The sequence below is a fragment of the Xiphophorus maculatus genome, chromosome 19, assembly GCF_002775205.1.
Source record: "Xiphophorus maculatus strain JP 163 A chromosome 19, X_maculatus-5.0-male, whole genome shotgun sequence".
Classification (NCBI taxonomy): domain Eukaryota; kingdom Metazoa; phylum Chordata; class Actinopteri; order Cyprinodontiformes; family Poeciliidae; genus Xiphophorus; species Xiphophorus maculatus.
The window spans coordinates 1,807,681-1,826,419 of record NC_036461.1 but is presented as its reverse complement, the minus strand read 5'-3'; the positions used below and the strand labels follow the sequence as shown (position 1 = coordinate 1,826,419).

At 37.9% G+C, this 18,739-nt stretch overlaps 1 protein-coding gene across 1 annotated transcript in view; it reads right to left on the bottom strand.

Annotated features, from left to right (window-relative positions):
• The window catches only part of LOC102224157 (membrane-bound O-acyltransferase domain-containing protein 2-like), a 30,402-nt gene extending 12,101 nt beyond the window's left edge, over positions 1 to 18,301 (bottom strand). The window contains exons 1-3 of the mRNA XM_005801287.2: positions 17,979 to 18,301; positions 4,290 to 4,435; positions 2,692 to 2,769 (exon numbers count right to left, since the gene is read on the bottom strand). Coding sequence (XP_005801344.2) covers positions 2,692 to 2,769; positions 4,290 to 4,435; positions 17,979 to 18,062 — 308 coding nt within the window. The 5' untranslated portion in view covers positions 18,063 to 18,301. The remainder of the gene's footprint in view (positions 1 to 2,691; positions 2,770 to 4,289; positions 4,436 to 17,978) is intronic.
• Between the last annotated feature and the right edge of the window lie 438 nt (positions 18,302 to 18,739).

Sequence of the window (18,739 nt, the reverse complement as noted above, 5' to 3'; positions counted from 1 at the left end):
TGGCTCCTCTATTAACCCTTTAACAACGTTTTACTCACTGAGTCGCAGCTGCTATAATGAGATACTTCAAATGTTTGCCAATTGCTGCTGGCTAGTCTGAAGGAGCTGAGAGGGGGAGGACCTGCGCCGCAAAGGAAACTTAAGAGTTTCCTTTGTTTTTCAGAAAATTTCTTAAAAATTTGGTCTTTGTTGTTGTTGTTTTTTGTTTTTCTATCTGCCAGTCCTAACAGCATGTTCGGACTGGCCTGTCCTAACATGCTGTGGTAAGTATTTGATGATTTTGTATGAATTTCTATGAAATACTGAAGGGATTAATTAACTAATTTTATTTTTAAATGAGTGCACTCAGTTTTACATTCTTTGCATATGACATTTTTAACATACCGTTGCTATAGTCTTTCATTCTTATTTTTCTGTCCATCTGGATGATTTTTGTCATCACTTTGCTGCTGAATTTCCCCACTGTGGGACCATAAAGGATACTGGTGTTGACTGGATTTACTGCCTGGGTGCCGGCGGCATTCCTTGCTTTGCTGCAACTTGTTTGCGCAATTAGTCAAATAAAGGAAATTTCCATCAGACCGAACTGTGAAGAAGCAGCTCACAGTGAATTAATGTTTTAAGTCCTCAACAAATAAAGAATAATTGTATTACATTTGCTTTTTTATGTTGGTCCCAACCCAACGCTTCCTATAATGTCCTGTTTTTTATTCTTTTCCCAAAATGTTTAAGAGTTTCACAAATTTTTGTGTTTCTACTTGGCAGATACAATTGAAGACAGACAGCCAGCCAGACAGATAGATAAAAAGATTTTTTTCCTCATAGATATTTTTCTGCAGTTATGCTAATCGCTCTGCTAGCCGTTCATGTGTAACCATGTAAGGTCGAGCTCCAAGAGCAAAGGTCGTAGGTCAAACAAAAGATCGCCGTGTCCGGTCAGAAAGCTGTGGGCTTCCTGGCTGGGTCAGAAACTCATTTGTTATGCAAAGACCTGAAAGGTTCAGTAACCTCAGCAAACAGCGACGTGTCAGCGAGTTCTGGGACTTTACCGCTGGACCCGGAAAACTTTTAGTTATATCTCTAAAATGCATACAGTATTTAATCATATTTTTAAAAATTTATTGATGCTGCTACGAAACAAACACTGGAGAAAATGACTAAAATTTCATACTGTCAATTTTTTTAATTTAATATGAATGACTGAAATTTAACATGAAGATAAATCAAAAATATGATGAGAATTTTTTTTTTTTAAACGGTAAACAATAACATAAATTTCCTATAGTTTGGGGATAACCTGAATGTAATATCTATGGTGACCCTAATGAGTCAAGGTCACAGCTGAAAACCTGGTCAATGAATCAGCTAAGCTGAACAAATTAAAGTTAAAAGTGCTAAACTATAAAGAAGGTTTAATTTACAGAATAGTAATATGGAATATACTTTAATTTCTGGACTATAAGACGGTAATTATTTCCTATATTTGAACTCTGCAGCTCATAGACTCAGTTTGTCTGAACCAGAACTTCATCAGCTGCTCCACCTCCAGCCGCTGCCTGGTTCTGAGTCAAAACAAACCTGTTCCCCTCCTGGCCTGTGGGGGCGCTGCACCAAGAACCACTGAAGGAAACCACACAAAAACCTCTGAAGACACTGAGAGCAACTTCCTTCTTCACCAGATGGAAACAAGATGGAGGCGTCAGATTTTAGTGGCTTTCTCTTTAGTGTTTGGCTAAAGATCAGGAGCCATTTCTGCTGCTAGCGCTAGGCTAGCGTCTTTGTTTTGGTTGTGTTTACCCAGAATGCCCTGCACTCTGGTCTACTTGGTCTCATCTTCTGTAGTATTGTTTACTGCATTCTTTATGATAAACAATCACCATCAACAAGAAAAACATAACTAAAAAACCCCGATAGGATTTAGTAAAACAAGAAAACTTAATAAATACTTGAATTTTGTACATTAAGAATACAAATATGTTTACCCATGATTGTCCTTTTAGGTAACATTTATTTTAATTTACTTTATTTTTAAATGTGACAGCTTGTTTTAAGATCCATGTGCTGATTACTTTAACTAAAGCGTAAAAAATTATATTTATTTTAATTGCCTTTTTTAACACTTAATAGCTGGTGTTTAAATATCATCAATAAAGTCTTCTAATAACATTTATATAATCAAATTTTCTGTCAACCTTCAGGCACCACTGCCATCAGGCTCAGCTAGTTTTCTGTGGGAACTCGCAGACAGAAAAAAACCAAACCCAGACCTTGTCTCCTGTTGCCCAACATCAGTGTCTGACCTCACAAATGGAGCTGTTAGAACAGCTTCATGTTGAAATCTATAAATTAAGAATGGGATCCAGGATACCAGGATGGCATTACTGTGGACTAACAGGCGGTGGAAGTATCATGATGTTGGCTCTTTTGATGGGAAATGATGACAAGAATGAAAATTTTTTAAAAATCACAGAATCAGAACAAATTATTAAGTTCTGGTGAGTTCTGACGCCTGCTTTGCTAAAAGTGATGCTAACTCTACTAGTAACACTCAGCTGAAGCTTTATGAGGGGCTTTTCCTTATAACTTTGGACTGGACCAAATAAAGTACCAGTTTTAGTGTCTAAAAGTTCCTGCAGATGTGCGGCGTCCTGGAGAAAGAACCATAAAATGCTTCACTGAAAAATGTCTTACTTGTGCATGTGCTCCAGGCTGGCAAAGATCATCACCCCGTAGGAGAGGCCGCTCTGCACCAAGAAATGGACCGAATACCTTTAAAGACAAGACAAATATCACACAAATATTACGCAAACATATCAATAATTATTGAGTAATGCAGCAGGGTCCCGGCAGTCAGAGCACAGGAGAGAAATCTGAATTTATTTCAGCTAAACTCCTAAAAATTCATCCCTCTGATGTCAGAACAGGCTGCATGCAGATCGGTCCACCATCAGAGCGCCACAGGAGAGCAGAACACCGAGTCCAGCAGCGCCGTGATCCGACCCACGTCAAGCCGTCCAGCAGAGCAGAGACGCCGCTCTGAGTTAGCCGAGAGTCAACGCAGACGACGAGGAGAGGAGGCGGCGGCGGAGGAAACATGACGGCAAAACAAAAACAGGCGAAAACACAACAGCAAAATACAGTATGTGTTTCCCATTTTATAGCAGAATTGTTATGAAAATGCTATACATATCAAATATGATTTAAAAGAGAGTTTACTTTCCGATTTAACGATTTTTATTCTTTTCTATCCTCTAACTTCATACGCGCCTTTCTAGATTTGAAAAAAAAATCACTTATTATCGTCAAGGCAAAACTCCAAGTTTGTATTTGATGAGGGAATAACATTCTAACACAATATAAAGCTAAAATAGGTCAGTTTTACATGATCCTGCCTCTTTAAGGAGGAGGAAGAAAGAAAATCTAATTTAACTGGGAGGAATGGATTAAACCAACATGACAACAAGTCCTGCAGACAGAAACAATCAGCTTTGTCTTCGTTCTGCTTTACTCTCGGCTTCATGGAAGTCATCCCAACATGTTTCTGTTTCTCCTGCAGCGCTGACAGCAAAATGCAGACAGGAAATATTATGGCTTCCTGTTCTACAAACAAATATCAGGTCCAGGCTGGGAAATAAAATGATTCACTATTTTTACATTTATTTTATTTCGAACATGATAGAAGTATAAAATCACACACTACGAGCATAACATTGTAAAACTCAGTCATAATAATACGACTAATAACAAAATTCTAGTAATATGAGAATAAAGTCATAATAAAACAAGAATGAATTTATACTATTAGCAGAATAAAATTGCAATAATTCAAGTGTAAATTCAGAACAACAAAAGAATAAAGTTGCAACAATATGAGAATAAAATCGCCAAATTTGCCCTTTGAGGTCTAAAAGTGTAAAGGGTATTACAAATAAAAATCTATTATTATTATTTTAAAGTCATAATATTATCAGAATAAAATCACAATATTAGAATAAAGTCGGGATGTCAGAGAATAAAACTGCAAATTTTTTCACCGCAGGAGTCACATGATGAGCTACTGGATGTTACTACTGGCAGAAACGACAAAGAAGACAACAGGAAATGGTAGGACGACCGTGGAGATGAATGTTTTTTGAACAAACTTTGTCACATGTGATTTTAATTGCTTTTCTTTTTTAATGGAAATACAGAAATTGAAAAATTTTGTTTTTTCAACATTAGCAGATGACCAACAAAGGTTTTGTGCAGATTTTTGGTGAAAATGCAGGATAAACATGGCGACGCCTTACCAGCCGAAGCAGAACAGAGCCAAGTACAGGCCCAGGAGGGTGGCCACCACGTGTCTGATGAAGGGACTGGTTTTACTGGGATGGAGGTAGATCCGGAACCACACAGCCATGAGCAGAGCGAACAGCTGACACGCCACGAAGTTCACCTGCACACAGGGAGCAGAAGAAGAAGAAATCCCGTGAAAACACTGAACTCCATGGTTTCATTTGCATGAGAGGGATTAGAGCGACAGCCGGTTTCAGCTTCACTCATATTGAGGCGTTACGTTTACTTACATAACGCTTCAGCAACAAAGTGCTTTACATCATAAAAACATCATGAAGTCGTGAAACAAGAAATAAACATTTAGGTGAGAGATTAAAGGAGGGATGCAACACATCAGTATCATCATAATTTTCTCCATGTTTGTACTGTTTTTTTACTGTTAGTTTCTGTGTTATTTACCATCAATTAGCACAATTTTTAACCCTAACTTTCTGACTTCTTTGTCAGTTTAAGTGTTTTTACCATTAATTTTCATGTTTTTAACAGTTTATATGTTTTTAACATCAGTTTCCATATTTTTTGTGCCAATTTTAATGTTTTAAGTCAGATTTAATGTTTCTTTTACTCGATTTTAATCCTTTTTTAGTCAGTTGCAGCTGGGTTTTTAATCATCAGATTTAGTGCTTTTCGGGATCCATTTTTTTCACTTTGCCAATATCTGTGGTTTAGTATCGGCCAATACCGATCAGATACAAAAATCATCTAGAAAACCAGTAGAAACATAAGTGCAACAAAACCAATCAAAACCAGAATAAATCTATAAGGTGAGTAAAAACTTTTTCACAAAGCTGTGTGTGTGATGATCCGACAGCCCTGCTGGCGTCGCGCCGTGTTTGTGTTTACGCCTCCGTATGTCAGCATAAACTGACTCAGGGAAAATCCTTAACATCCTGTGAAGCTGTTCCTATTAACCTCACACACCTCCCAATGTAAAGGGAAACAAACACCCCTTCATGCAAACATGGGAGCATCACTACAGCACATTATTTAGACATTAATTGCTATGAGATGAGATTAATGAGGAGGGAGAGGAGATGCAGCCCAACGTCTGTCTGCAGGTGACATGCTGACAAATCATTAGCGGTGAAACATTTTGTTTGTCACATAAACGCTGAGGCAAGCATGCAGAGAACATGAACCGTAACAAGAGTTTGTTCTCTTTTCCCTGTGGGTGAAAATGTGAGCAGCAGACAACGGAAAGTTCAGTGGAAGAAAAATCCCCTTTTTTAACCCTTAAATACATTTGCTTGTGTACTTGGAGTGTATAAAAGCTCAGTTTTTCTGCCCCTGTGCTGCATAGATATCTGTCATATTTTTGAAGTCATTCAGTTTTTTTAACTGTTACATTTCTGGCTAATCAACTTCATAAATCCGCAGTGATTTTGTAGGAATGCCAAAACAACAAGTGAATAAGTCAAAATGTTGGGTTGCTGCGTTTATTAACCCACACAAGGATCAGAACCATTTTGAATTTCCTGGTTAGATTTTACTTTAATCAGCAGAGAAAGTCCTCTTTGTTTACGCAGCGCATTTCGAAGTACTTTAGCTAGCTCCGCTAGCATCACGAAGGATTTACAGAAAGATAAAAATACGAAGTTATATCTGAGGAAAAGCTGCAAAAAACATTAAAATAAGAAAAAAATTCTTTATTTTAGACATGAATTTATTGCATGTTGCAAAACGTGTCTTCTGCTAATGCTAGCGCTGTGTGCTAGCTGTTAGCTCGTGGTGGACGGAACCGTACTGCGGGTGTTGAATTGTGTTATTACATAAGTAGATTGTTACTGTTTCTGATGTTTTTGTCAAGGGTAAAACATGAACCAAATCTGGTCAGTGACGTTTTAGCGCCAGCTAGCTGATAGCTAGTTGGCTAGCTATGTTGAGGTGTTGTTTACAAAATGTTTCAATTCAATTTTGGAAGAAAAAGTTTCTGCACTGCAAGATAATTGCATCTACGATGGCATATTAGGGTCTTTGTAGATGAAAAAAAAAAAATCAGTCAAAATGCTAAAATTTTGAGATTAATCTCAGAAATTGTTTTGAAAAAACTTGGAAATTTCTGAGTGTGAAAAATCAACGTGTCTGCATTTTTGGCAGAAATTTCCTCTATTTGCATTTAAAGAGACAGCACCAAGACAAGCTGCTCTCAGACGAACCTCAGAACAGAGTTAAGAAGGAATTCAGAGCAAAACATTGCAGTTCCACTTTAATTAGACCACAACTGACTGATTCAAATGTGAAAAGCAAAGATTTAAAAGTAAGATATGTCCACTTTAAGGTGCATCATAGTGTTTCTCTGGCTTCCTCAACCAAAAGAAAACACCACAACTGTAAGAGATGTTTTTGGGTCTAATTTTAGTCACTTTCTAGCTCTAAATAAAAAAAAAAATCTAGCACATTTGTGTTAAATAAGTTACGTAAATCGGCTGAATGTCTGATTTTTGCCCATTTCTCAGAGAACATGGATGTTATAAAACTAAAGCTGCATAGGAACATTTCTGCCCATCAGAGTCAAACATGGACAACGTTCTGAGTGTCTGAGAGTCAATCGGGGCAAGGCGGGCCCATCCCTGAAGATCAGAGCGTTGCTTTGTTGGGGAAGGAATGTCATGTAGGAGAGTGAAGAGGGAGGAACAGAGGATTGTTCAGACCAGCAGCAGCTGCCAGAGATTTCTTCACACAGTTTTCCGTGTTTGGCGAAAGCTCTGGCAAAATGTCAAACTTTACATCAAGAATAAAGCTGATATTTCGTTACCTAAGGCCCTTTCCTCCAGCTAAATCGAACTAAAATAATCTTTTCTGGCTACAGATCCACCTGCAGAGCAACCTGATAAAGAAGCTCCATGAAATTTGGATTTGATGCCTAATGAAATTTTGCAAAAAATAATCCAGAGGACATTTTTAATTTGCATAATTTTTAATTTGCATAACACAAACCAAAGAGAAACACGTCAGAAAATGGAAAAATGAATTTCTAATAAAATGCTCAGACTAATGCTGGGCTTAGGGTTGTGTACCAAATTTGATTTCTGATTTTAATATATTTCTTTCCTCACCTTTTAAAAACATAGAAATGACATAAAATATCTTACTAGTTCAATAACTTGTTGTGTGAGTTCACCTGAATTCAACGTCAGAATAAACAGAACCAGATGGCAGATCATCAATCTGAACTATGGAAACACAAGGAATGCAATAGTGGGAAAAATTTAATTTTCAAAAAATTTAAATTCAAAAAACAAAATAATTAATCAATTGATTTATTGTCCAGTTCAGAAACAGGCAGCATGATGCAGTTTATATTAGGAATTAAAAATGACTGAGGATTTAAGACTTGACATATTGCACCAAATTGAGCTATGATGCTTATTAGATACATCAGGCAGTTAAGGAGTAAAACAGACTGTTCAATATTAGCATGTTAATTATTTTATTGAAGCTGCTGCTATTCAAAAAAAAACTTTTAAACTGAGTCAAAAAGTATGTTTTTGAACCTGTTTCATCACAAGTTCTTTAGATACAGCATAACTCCAATACTGAGATAATAACTCGTTTTTTGCAACATGAAATCAGTTGCAAGTTTCATTTAAACATATTTTTGAACAGTCAGTGTTCATCCTGCAGCTAAACATGAACAATCTCTTTACTGTACTGTCCTAAAAGTTTTTATGACCTGTTTAACAATAAAACATTTTAGTATGGGCGTGCCGTGGTGGTGGAGGGGTTAGTGCGACCCGCATTCAGAGGCAACGTGGCCTCGACGTTCGACTCCCGGACCCGACGACGTTTACCGCACGTCTTCCCCCTTTCCTGTCAGCCTACTTTGAAAAAGGGACACTAGAGCCCAACAAAAAACATTTTAGTATAATAATTATCTACTCATCAATATCAACATATAATTTATAGTAATCTAAAGTATTCTTTTGATTCAAAGTTACATAATCAAAATGCATGAACATAATTTACTTTTTCTACATTTTAAGGCTGGTATCACTTATTTCCGTTCCTTATTTGTCAAGTGTTGCTAAAAAGCTTCAAACTCAAAATTTGAAATAATGTTAAAAATACAGTGAAGTTTTAGTTTGCAGGGAAACAAAATATGGAAAAGGTCCACAGATATGAAAACCTTTGCAGCAAGCAGCTGTTTTTATGGTGCAGGAAGCGATAATACGCAGCCGGCCGTTTCCTCCTGGCAGCAGCAGCAAAAAGCTCAGTAGCAAGACGAACCGGAGACCAACACAGTCGATCTGAGGGAGACATTCAGAAGGAGGGAGGAAGTAGTAAACGCGGTGGAGGACAGAGATAAGCTTCCTCGTTACTGTGTGAAATACTGAGCGCATGTGAGGAGGAGTAAAAGAGCGGAGCAGCTTTACTTATTCTGCCATTAGCTCTGCTTACCGCCGTGCCAAACAGGCCCTTCACATGCAGCATCCATCTGCTCGTTTCTTAATCTAACTCATCAGATTTCATGTTAGCGTGGAGACAGTGAGGATGTGGAGTAAGAGAGGACGGGCAGCGCAGAAACAAACAGATGGGTGATGAGTCACTTTTTTCCTCTGGGCAAATCTGTTTTTGTATAACCCAGCAGGAAGAGGCCGCGCCGTTAACCCCGTCTGGCTAAATGCTAACATCAGCTAGCATCTTCTCAAAAATCAAAGCAGTGATTTATTTATGAAAGATTCATACAACCTTTAATTGCAGTCCATTTCATTCAGAATAGCAACAAAGTGTACTTTAATGTTAAGCTTAGATTTGTTTTGTTTTTTTAAGCTTATTTATCAGGAGTCCAGTTATTAAAACTAAATAAAGACAGAAACGGGTTCTGGGTTCCAGAGATGAACGGGTTCTGGTTGACAGTCATGGTTGTTGACTGAATGGTATTTTCTTTAGAACTTTGTGATTTTCTGTTTTTATTATGTAAAGCACCTTGAAGCACTTTGCTTCTGTAATGTGTTATACAGATAAACTTGATATATTTGATTTAGCACTTTAGCATTAGCTTCAGATAAATACTGTGTTGGTCCAAAATATCTGTGTGGCAAAGTGAATCAGATGCATTTATTTATTTTATTAAAGTAGTTAAAAAGGAGATTTATTATTAAGTGATTTTTAAAGCTATTTTCTAAAGTTGTGGTTTTTCTCCACTGATTCAACAAACTCAAACTAAAAGTTTTCAGATTTCGTTCTTGCTGCTGCAGTTAACAGTTGAATGTCTTTGAAGACATTTTTAACTTGTTAAATTTAAAAAGAGGGAGCAAGAAATGTCTAAATTTGCATGTTATTAGAAAGAATATGAGCGTTTCGCCTCGATATTTTACAAAAAAAAAAGAACTTGGAATGAGAAAAAGTCACCCAAGGTCAGCAAACTGCTGAGAAAAACTGTGTGAAATGCTGATAATTATGCAAAAATGAAGCGGCTCGCCTCCAGCCTGAGTGTCCTTTCCATTAACATGTTTATGAATTCGCCTTGTCAAAGATTAATTAACGAGAAGCTGCAGTCTGGAAGGTTCCCATGGGGCAGGAGGAGATAATCATCCTAACAAAACGGGCCTGTTGACTGGAACCGGGCACCTTTTCAATGGGGAAGTGAGCTGAGTGCTGTGGTAAGGACTATTCAAATCACACACACACGCACACACACACACACACACACACACACCTCTATAGAAAGAGTTAGTAAGCGTCACCATCCGCTCCCGTCTTTGTGCAGCTCCATGTTTAGCACCGAGCCTCCGTCACACACACTGCTGGGTTTCTGTCTGTCTGTTTTTGTGCATCAACACAAAGCAGGAGATGAATTTAGACCATCATTAGCATAAAATCCTCTTCTCCCCTTAGTGTTATTAAGTCAAAGCCTCCCTCCAGTTCGCCGCCACAGCTTTAGGGATTCATGCAGCTGCTGCCAGGATCAGGGCGAAGCATCAAAACACTCAATTTAAACTCAATCTGTGTCAAAAGTAGCTCAAGAAAAACAAACATGGCAAACTTTCTAAACCGTCTGACAGTCTGATGAGAACAGAGCAGGAAGCAGCATTCATGTCCAGGTTCTAGTGGGAGAGTAGCGGAGATCATTTTTCATTTACCAACTTAATATTTTAGCTAACTTTTAGCACACTTCTCCTGAACTAATTTATCCAGATAATTTCTTAAACACTAATTTGGCTATTTTGAAAACTTTCAGATTATTTGGCATTTTAGCTTAGCATCTCTTAAATACAACGTCGGTGTAGCGCTTTAGCATTAGCTTACATTAAATACAACGTTGGTGTAGCGCTTTAGCATTAGCTTACATTAAATACAACGTCAGAGTAGCGCTTTAGCATTAGCTTCTGCTGAATACTACATTAGCGTAGCGCTTTCGTGTTACTTTGAACTAATGTTTATGATAGGTGATTCAAGGTTAGCTAACTTTTCAGCTAGCGGTGCCCACTTTTGCGAGTTTCCATAAAAGCGGTTTTTGGAAAGGTGTTTGTCAAAAAACAGAAAGATTAATATAACAGAAAAATGGAAACATACAAGAAAATGACTGCATGACAAAATCTTCTGAAGTATTTTTGGTTTAGTTTCTAGTGCAAATATTTTAGTACACTTGAAAAAAAGACAAAACTAACTTGTAGATGAGCTTTCAGCAAGATATGTGAGCTTGTTTTAAGTCCTTATTATTGAAGAAAAGTTATATTTCCATTGCCAGTTTATTTCACTTATAACATGGTAAAAATATCTTCTTGTAAGTAAAATAATAATCTGCCAAAGGAACTGGATCTTTATCATCAATATAAAGGAATTATTGACCTAAAACAGGGTCCTGCTGGGTTAATGGGGAATGAATCAGTTTCTCTGAATAACTGAACTAAATTAAGATTAACTGACTGTTGGTTATGAGACTCTACGTTTCGCTGTGGCTCTGCGCCCGAGCGGCAGCTGCAGCGTCACGGCTGCTGAGGTCCGACCCGACCCGACCCGGTCGGTCACAGCTCCTGGAGACAAGCCGACATGTTGCTGCATGAGGAGACGCTGACACAACGGGAACAAAACGCTTCCTGTTCTTCAGTCAACACAACGAAGCCTGGGCTTGTTTGGACCTTTCTGCTCACATCAGGTTCGGTTCCACCTCAAACCGGGCAAAAAAACGCAAAACCAGTCGGGTCAAAGTTAAATTTTCTCCATTAAAAAACATGAAAATAATATTATTGTGAATTCTTTCTCCTTTTCAACAATAAATTGAACAAACTACATGTTTTATTGAAACCAATATTAGCATAAAATTTGCATTATTTAGCTTTTTGAGCCGATTCTTTTGCTCTGTTGGCCTATAAATAGTTTATGGTTTCCTTTTAAAGCTTTTGTTGCATGACCTCACGCTATGATCTGTAAAATTATTTCCATTTAAGAAATAAAATTGCCATGGGAATAATTTTAAATGTCCGTCTCATCCACATCGGCTCCAGATCCCCGAGGGCCAAATTTGCACCATTTTCAACTGCAGTCAGGAGCCACACAAACTCATCCCAAGAGCCACAAATGGCCCCCGGGTCACACTTTGAACACCCCTGCTTTACTTTAGCTGTCAGCTGAGACCAGAGAGAAGCCTGATGAGGAACAACCAGAAGAAGAATGTCACACATAAAGCCTGCAGCGCAGCAGGCTGATCCCAGGCTATTAATAGCTGAACAATCAGACGTTTCCCCACAAGGCAGCCAGCAGCGCCGGGCCAGGCCGGGCCCTGCGTGCGCCTGCAGCACTGCATGTGAAGCATTTCAGCTGGTCTCACCAGAGAGGTCACCCTGCTGGAGGAAAATACAGCTGAACGACATAAAAAAACGTCTTTATCCTTATAAAATGATGTAAATGTTGCTTTGCAAAAGCACAGAAATAACAATAAAAGTGACAAAGTAAACAGAAACAACGCTCTTAAAAAACTTTTGTAATAAGATTCTTTAGTCACATACAAAACTGATTTACATCAATGCATTTAGTCATGTTTTCAAATTTATAGATATTTATTGTAAAGCTGAAACAATTAACCGAATTAATCGTGATTTATCAATTACTAAGACAATCGTCAACTAATTTAGTAATCGATTAATCTTTAACTGGAGTATACAGACACATTCAGAGCAGCAATTAAGTCAAAATCATACAAAAAATGCATTCTGCATTTAAAATAAAGAGGCATTTATGTCCTGAAACTGTAAGTTTTTATGATCTAACAAGTACAAAGTTATCAGTATTTAATCTGTTTGTCAGCAACAAAAGGTAAAAATAGTTGATTCAGACGTTCAGCTATCAAAATGTACTTTTTAGAGAGAAAATTATGATATTAATTTAAGAAATTAGGAAAACTAAAAGAGTCCGCACTTTGTTTAGTGAATAAATTGATGATGATCTTGGAGAGTTAAGTAAAAAAAAATTGTAAGTATTTTTAATTTTGGTGAAGCTAATGTGATGCATGAAGTTAGTGTCTGCTTGGTTTGCAGGCCGTTAATCTCCAGAAACTGAGCTGGAACATTTCAGGGAAAATGGGAGAAAAATGGAGGATGAGGCTGATGAAGCTGTGGCACCTGAACTCGTCCACCATGATGACGGTTAGCAGAGACAGATGTGCAACAGCTGGTGGAAAGACTGGAGGGCAGAACAGAAACAACTGTAATGACTAACTATGATGGTTATAAAGAATAAATTCATTCTGTCCAGATTTAATTTTATATAAAGCTTGGAGAGTCCAGGACGGAAGTGAATCAATCACAGGTTCGGCATCAGAGCCACTCAGAGCTTCAGTCAATGGGAGTTTTTCCACTGACCGCTTCCTGCAGCAGAGAAGCACTGAAGGCGAAGAGCCTGATTAACGTCTGAACGTCAGTCTGAACGTCCGAAGGTGAAGCACATCAATAATTTACTCTGAATGGAGTGAAATTACTTAGTTATGCATGAAACAATATTGGTACAACTTGAACTTTTTTACATCACAGCCACAAACCTTTGGTTTTCTTAAGGGATTTTAAGGCCTGTGCCCAACCAAAGTGGCAGCATCAAGCTGTGAAGATGGTTGTCTTGAAACCACAGAGAAGCTGGCTGGCGTTTATTTGTAGAAGTTGAAAACCACCAGGAAATTCAAAGCTGCCACGTCTGGGCCGGTTGCGTCAGGTTTGCAACCACAAACATGATAACATGCGTGTCTGCTGCAGCGCTCTGCACCAGATGCAACGCCAAGAGAAGCTCAATAAGTTAGTGTCTGCTGCTTGAGCAAACATTAACTGCTTCTCTGCTGATGCGGGCAGAAACGCGCAGAAATATAAAACAAATGTTCAGCACATAGTTAGCATTAGCTTCCACTAAATAACTTGTTGGTGTAGCACTTTAGCATTAGCAGAACTAATAGTAAGTGTTTTATGTTTAGCGCAGCTAACCTTTTAGCTAGCAGTGTTCACCGCTGCCTGGTTTTACTGAATTGATAACCAAAGGCAGTCACTAGTGGACAGCCAGGACTAACGGCTGTTTTGCCAACGTTCTGCCTCACTAAAGCAGAATCAGCACAATAAAAAGATTAAAACCTCCTGCGATTCCTGGCACAACTAAAACAGAGGATTTAAGAGCTCTCACGAGGTGAAATGATTGTTGTAAATCTGTTAAAGTTATGTTCACTAATCCGGTGTGATGAGCCTCATCAAACCAACACAGCTTGACCCGCTAAGTGAGGCAGTTGTTCCCGGTATCTGAACCATATTTCACATTTAGACAATTAAACATTTCCTCATAAAAGTCCATCCCAGTGTATGAAGACCTGCTTCATGTTCCTGAGTGATTTTAGCCCCTTAGCTAACTTATCTCTTCCTCCCAGGAGGAATCACACATGCTCGTCTTGTTGACTCTGAACCTTAATAAAGGTTCAGCTCCTTTACACGGAGCTGAAGAACAGAAATCAATTGGCACATAAAACTCTCCAGAGGGCAGCAAATTAAAGACAAAGAGGAGAGACTCTCAGCAGACCTGTGAGCTGAAAAAGAGATGCTAGCTGAGAGACACTAGCTGAGAGACGCTAGCTGAGAGACGCTAGCTGAGAGACGCTAGCTGAGAGACAGTTGCTATGGAGTTGCTATGACAACAATGAACAAGCCACAAGTTTAGAAATAGCTTTAGCCCCGTTCCAAATTTAACTTATAAACAATAAAATTACCTTGCAGTAGATTATTGTAGCTTTTATCTGCTAACTGAGACATGTAGCCTGTGTGTTTGTACTCTGACAGTGATTTCTGTTGTCATAACTATAACTTTCTGTCAGGTTTTTATTAGTTATGAGATTCAAAGTTATGATTATGATGTCAAATCTCATAATTATGACATAAAAAGTAAACAAATTATAATTTTGTATCTCAATATTATGAATAAATTTAATAATTATGACATAGACAGATGAAATGAAGACATTAAAAATAAAATTATTCTGACTTTGTAATGTGTAATTATGATTTCCTGTTGGGTTTTAATTATTTTTTCTTTCATGGCAGGAATGTCCTTCCATACAGACGCCATTTAACATTTTAATGCTTTTATTTTAACTTTTTGTGACCAGTAAGGGAAATTATTTGTGGTTTTCTGAATCTTTTTAGACATAAAAACTGGAAACTTCTGCATATTCAGCCTCCATGAGTCACTGCTGTCACAGATGATAAACAAAAATGCACACCACACTTTTCAGATTTGTTTTTGCCAAAAAACAAACTTTAAGTTAGTATGGCTTTGCATATTTCAATCTTTACTTATGATAGTAAATATAAGTGATATATAAAACATGATTTAAAACCGGTGTATGAACTTCCTGCCCGACTCGCCCACGTAACAGAAACTCAAACCGAAAGCTTCCAGGACAAAAAGAAACGTCTGGGAGAGACCGACTGATAAAACAGCAAAGTTTTTTCTCTCAAAGCTTTGAGTTACATCATCCAGTTTGTTCAGGGATCAAAAAGCAGCCTGGGAGGCTGACAGGAGAAGAAGAGCGGAGCGTTCTGGTTCAACATGTTTGCTTTGGGTCTGAAACGCCGGCAGCCTCTGATCGGCCGACATGAACTGATAGAATCCCGCAAACAGACACACACATTTAAATACCCTGTGACAAAACTCTCTCTCTCTAGATCCCAGAGTCACACCCACACTAATAACGCTGCTGATAAAATGCGGTTTGCTTAGCAGGATTGGATCTGGGTTTAAACATGTCCGCCTCCTCCAGGTGTAGCTGCTGCACCGATTCTCAGATAAATCCAAAAAATGACCTGATTTTAACAAACAAGAAGCTAAAAAACAACAGGTTCTGAAGGAGAGAAGCTTTTCTTTCTGCTAAAATGGAGTTACTTCTCTCTACTGTCACCATGTGCTTCCTGAGAGAAAGTCAACATATGGGAATGAGGCGATTAATCGTGATTAATCGATTGTTGCTAAATAATTTCATCACTGGTTAATCAATAATTGGAGTATACGGACTCCAAAAAAGGTCTGTTTGCTGAAAGAACAACACAATCAGAGCAGAAATTAAGTCAAAACTAAACAAAAAATCTAAATATTTGCATTTAAGATTAAAAAAATCTTTGTCAATCTGCTCTATACGGAATAAAGTGGCGAAGTTTTAGCTTCACTCGGTTCAAATTCTGCAAAAAAAGCACAATTTTATCTAATAATTAACTGATAATGCATAAATTAATAAATAATCTACAAATGATTCAGCATTCACTAACAGAATGCTATTTTATTACATTTTAGCCAATTAAAAAATTAAAAAAGATTAAATTATTTATTTGCATCTTTTGATATATTTGATATCATTAAGTGGTTAACTGAATAATCTGCAGAATGTGAATTTTCTATCTGATTAATCGATTAAGTGTCCAAATAATTGATAGAATAATCAATTACTAAAATAATTGCTAATTGCAGCAAACATTTTGCTGTTGGGGCCAAAATTGTCACTTTAAAAATCTAAAGTAAATTTCTTGTGACCTTTTTTTTATTCTTATCTCTTCAATAAAAAAACGAAAATTTAAGATTTTACTGAACGGGGTTCAGATTAAACTGATTTTTTGACCCAAATCTGCATCTGAGTAAAAGTTTCTCCAATGTTTGTGCTTCAATTTACTGAAAAATTAAGTTGGACACAGGAATGTTGTTAATAAATTAGAAAAAAAAGATTTATTCTTCATATCAAGACTATTTTATTTGTAAAATTTGCAAAAATGTCACTAAAACTCAACTTGTATCTATTACCTGGCGCAGAACAGATCAGTTTTATACATAATGCTGTTTATCCTTTATTAAATGACATTTATCACAGTATTGGTGGTCATAATGTTATGCCTCATCAGTTCATTTAGACTGAGAAAAACTGAAACTATGGCGATGGGAAAAAGATTTTCCTCCAAATAGATTTATTTTCTTATTTGTTACAACGAAAATCAAACTAGGGCTGACTTTTGTTTGAGGCTTTCATGATTAATCATGATTAATCCGATTAATCGCGATTATGATGTTTACCTCTGTAGAGGTAGTTTCTATATTCACCTGATTCAAATTCACTAAAGTAAAACTGTCACTGCATTTTAGGCAATGAAATGTTTATTTTTTTTGTTTTAAAAAAGAAATTATTTGTTTAGTTGCATCTTTTAATGTATTTCTAATATTGTTCAGTAGAATGTGACAATTCTTCATGCGGTTGATTGATTCATCGTCAGAATAACGGATTAATCAATTACTAAAATAACTGTTAGTTATATAGCTTCTTAATCAGATTGAGGTCCAGACTTTGACTAGGCCATTCCAACACCTTTATTTTGTTTCTGTGGAGCCATTCAGAGGTTTTATCGCCTCTTTGACCGAGAATAAAGCCTCCAACTGATGATTCATGGTTCCATCTGCACAGCAGCCCCAGATCACCACCCTGCCACCACCGTGCTCTGCTGTACATGTGCTGTTTTTTCTCTTTGGATGCTTCAGGAGTAATAACGCTTCTAAGGAATTACTTTGATGCGCTTTTCAGACAATATATTTCTGATTTTTAATTTGTTTTGCTTTTAGAAACGGTGTCATGTCGACAGAACGGTTGTAATGTTGTTTCCTGATTCTACAGGTTTGGTAGCATTCATGTGTAAGTGAAGCTACTTTCCTCTCCACTGGATTTAAATACCTAATAACTGAAATAATCATTTAAAACTACTTTTTAAACTCACTCTGGTTATTTTAACCTGGTATTTGATTAAATAAAACTTTAAAATGCACCAGGAACACCGTGGGTTGTGTTGGTCCTGGATTAGGTTGTATATTTCCTAAGAAGGAGCCCACAGGACCGGGTTCATAAGAACCAGACCGAGCTTTTCACTTGTTTTGGACCTGCTCTGCTGCTCAGGAATGAATAGGAGCCATTGTGTCTCCTAGATACACACTAACCAGAATGTTTGGGTAAATTTTAACCAGTAAACACCAGTTTCTCTGGTGACCCAGTAAGGGTCCACAAAGGACATTTAGGTGATGACAGCAGATCATCAGCAGCAGAAGCAGCACCGGGTCGCTGCGCATCAGCTGTTACAATAACATGTCGCTCGGAAAATCACGTCACGCACTCGGTCTATATATAAAGACTCGATCTGAATCTGGACTCATACCTGGTCGACTGGGAGGTTTATGATGTCGCTGATTGGCTGTAGCAGAGTAGATCCAGTGCAGGATGCGGTGGTTTGGGTCGCCATGCTCGGGCTGTGTCAGTAAATCCTTCCCCTCCCCGGTTCGGCTCGGCTCGGTTAGCTTCGCTCCCCCAGCCGCTGCGTTAAAGCCCCGGCCAGCCGAGCAGCACCGCTGATTTTGCGACGAGCTGGACGGTTGTCATCCACAGCAAGGCGTCCGCCAAAGAGGAGCGACTCGAAGCGAGAGTGTGACCTCCCTCTTTCCACTGGCGCTTCGTCTCCGGCTGCAGGCCCAGTCCGGGGGCGCTCACTTCCGGTTTAGCACATTGACTCCATGTTGCTGAAACTTGCGTCATATTTTAAAGTCCTTTTTTATTATTATTTAGAACAGGAACAGCGTGTTTTTATAAAAAGTCTTAAATATTTATAAAATATTGTCAGGTTTTCATCTTTTGTCTGGGGAATTTGTTTCATAAGCCTTTCTGGGTCCTGAAGCAGATTTTCACTAGCCTCCCTGTAACCCCTCATGCTAATATGGCAGCACCAACGCATAGCATACCTACTATCATTAGCATTGTTTGCTTACGTCACACCAGAGTTGTTATGCCAAACATAATTTTTTTTATTTTGAAATACAGTGGTGTTTTTAAGTGTGCCAAATTATTGTAACTCTTTGAATGTAACTTCAACTGACAAGCGCTAATTTTAAACAAGTTAACAAGTTTGATATCTTCTAATTTTTA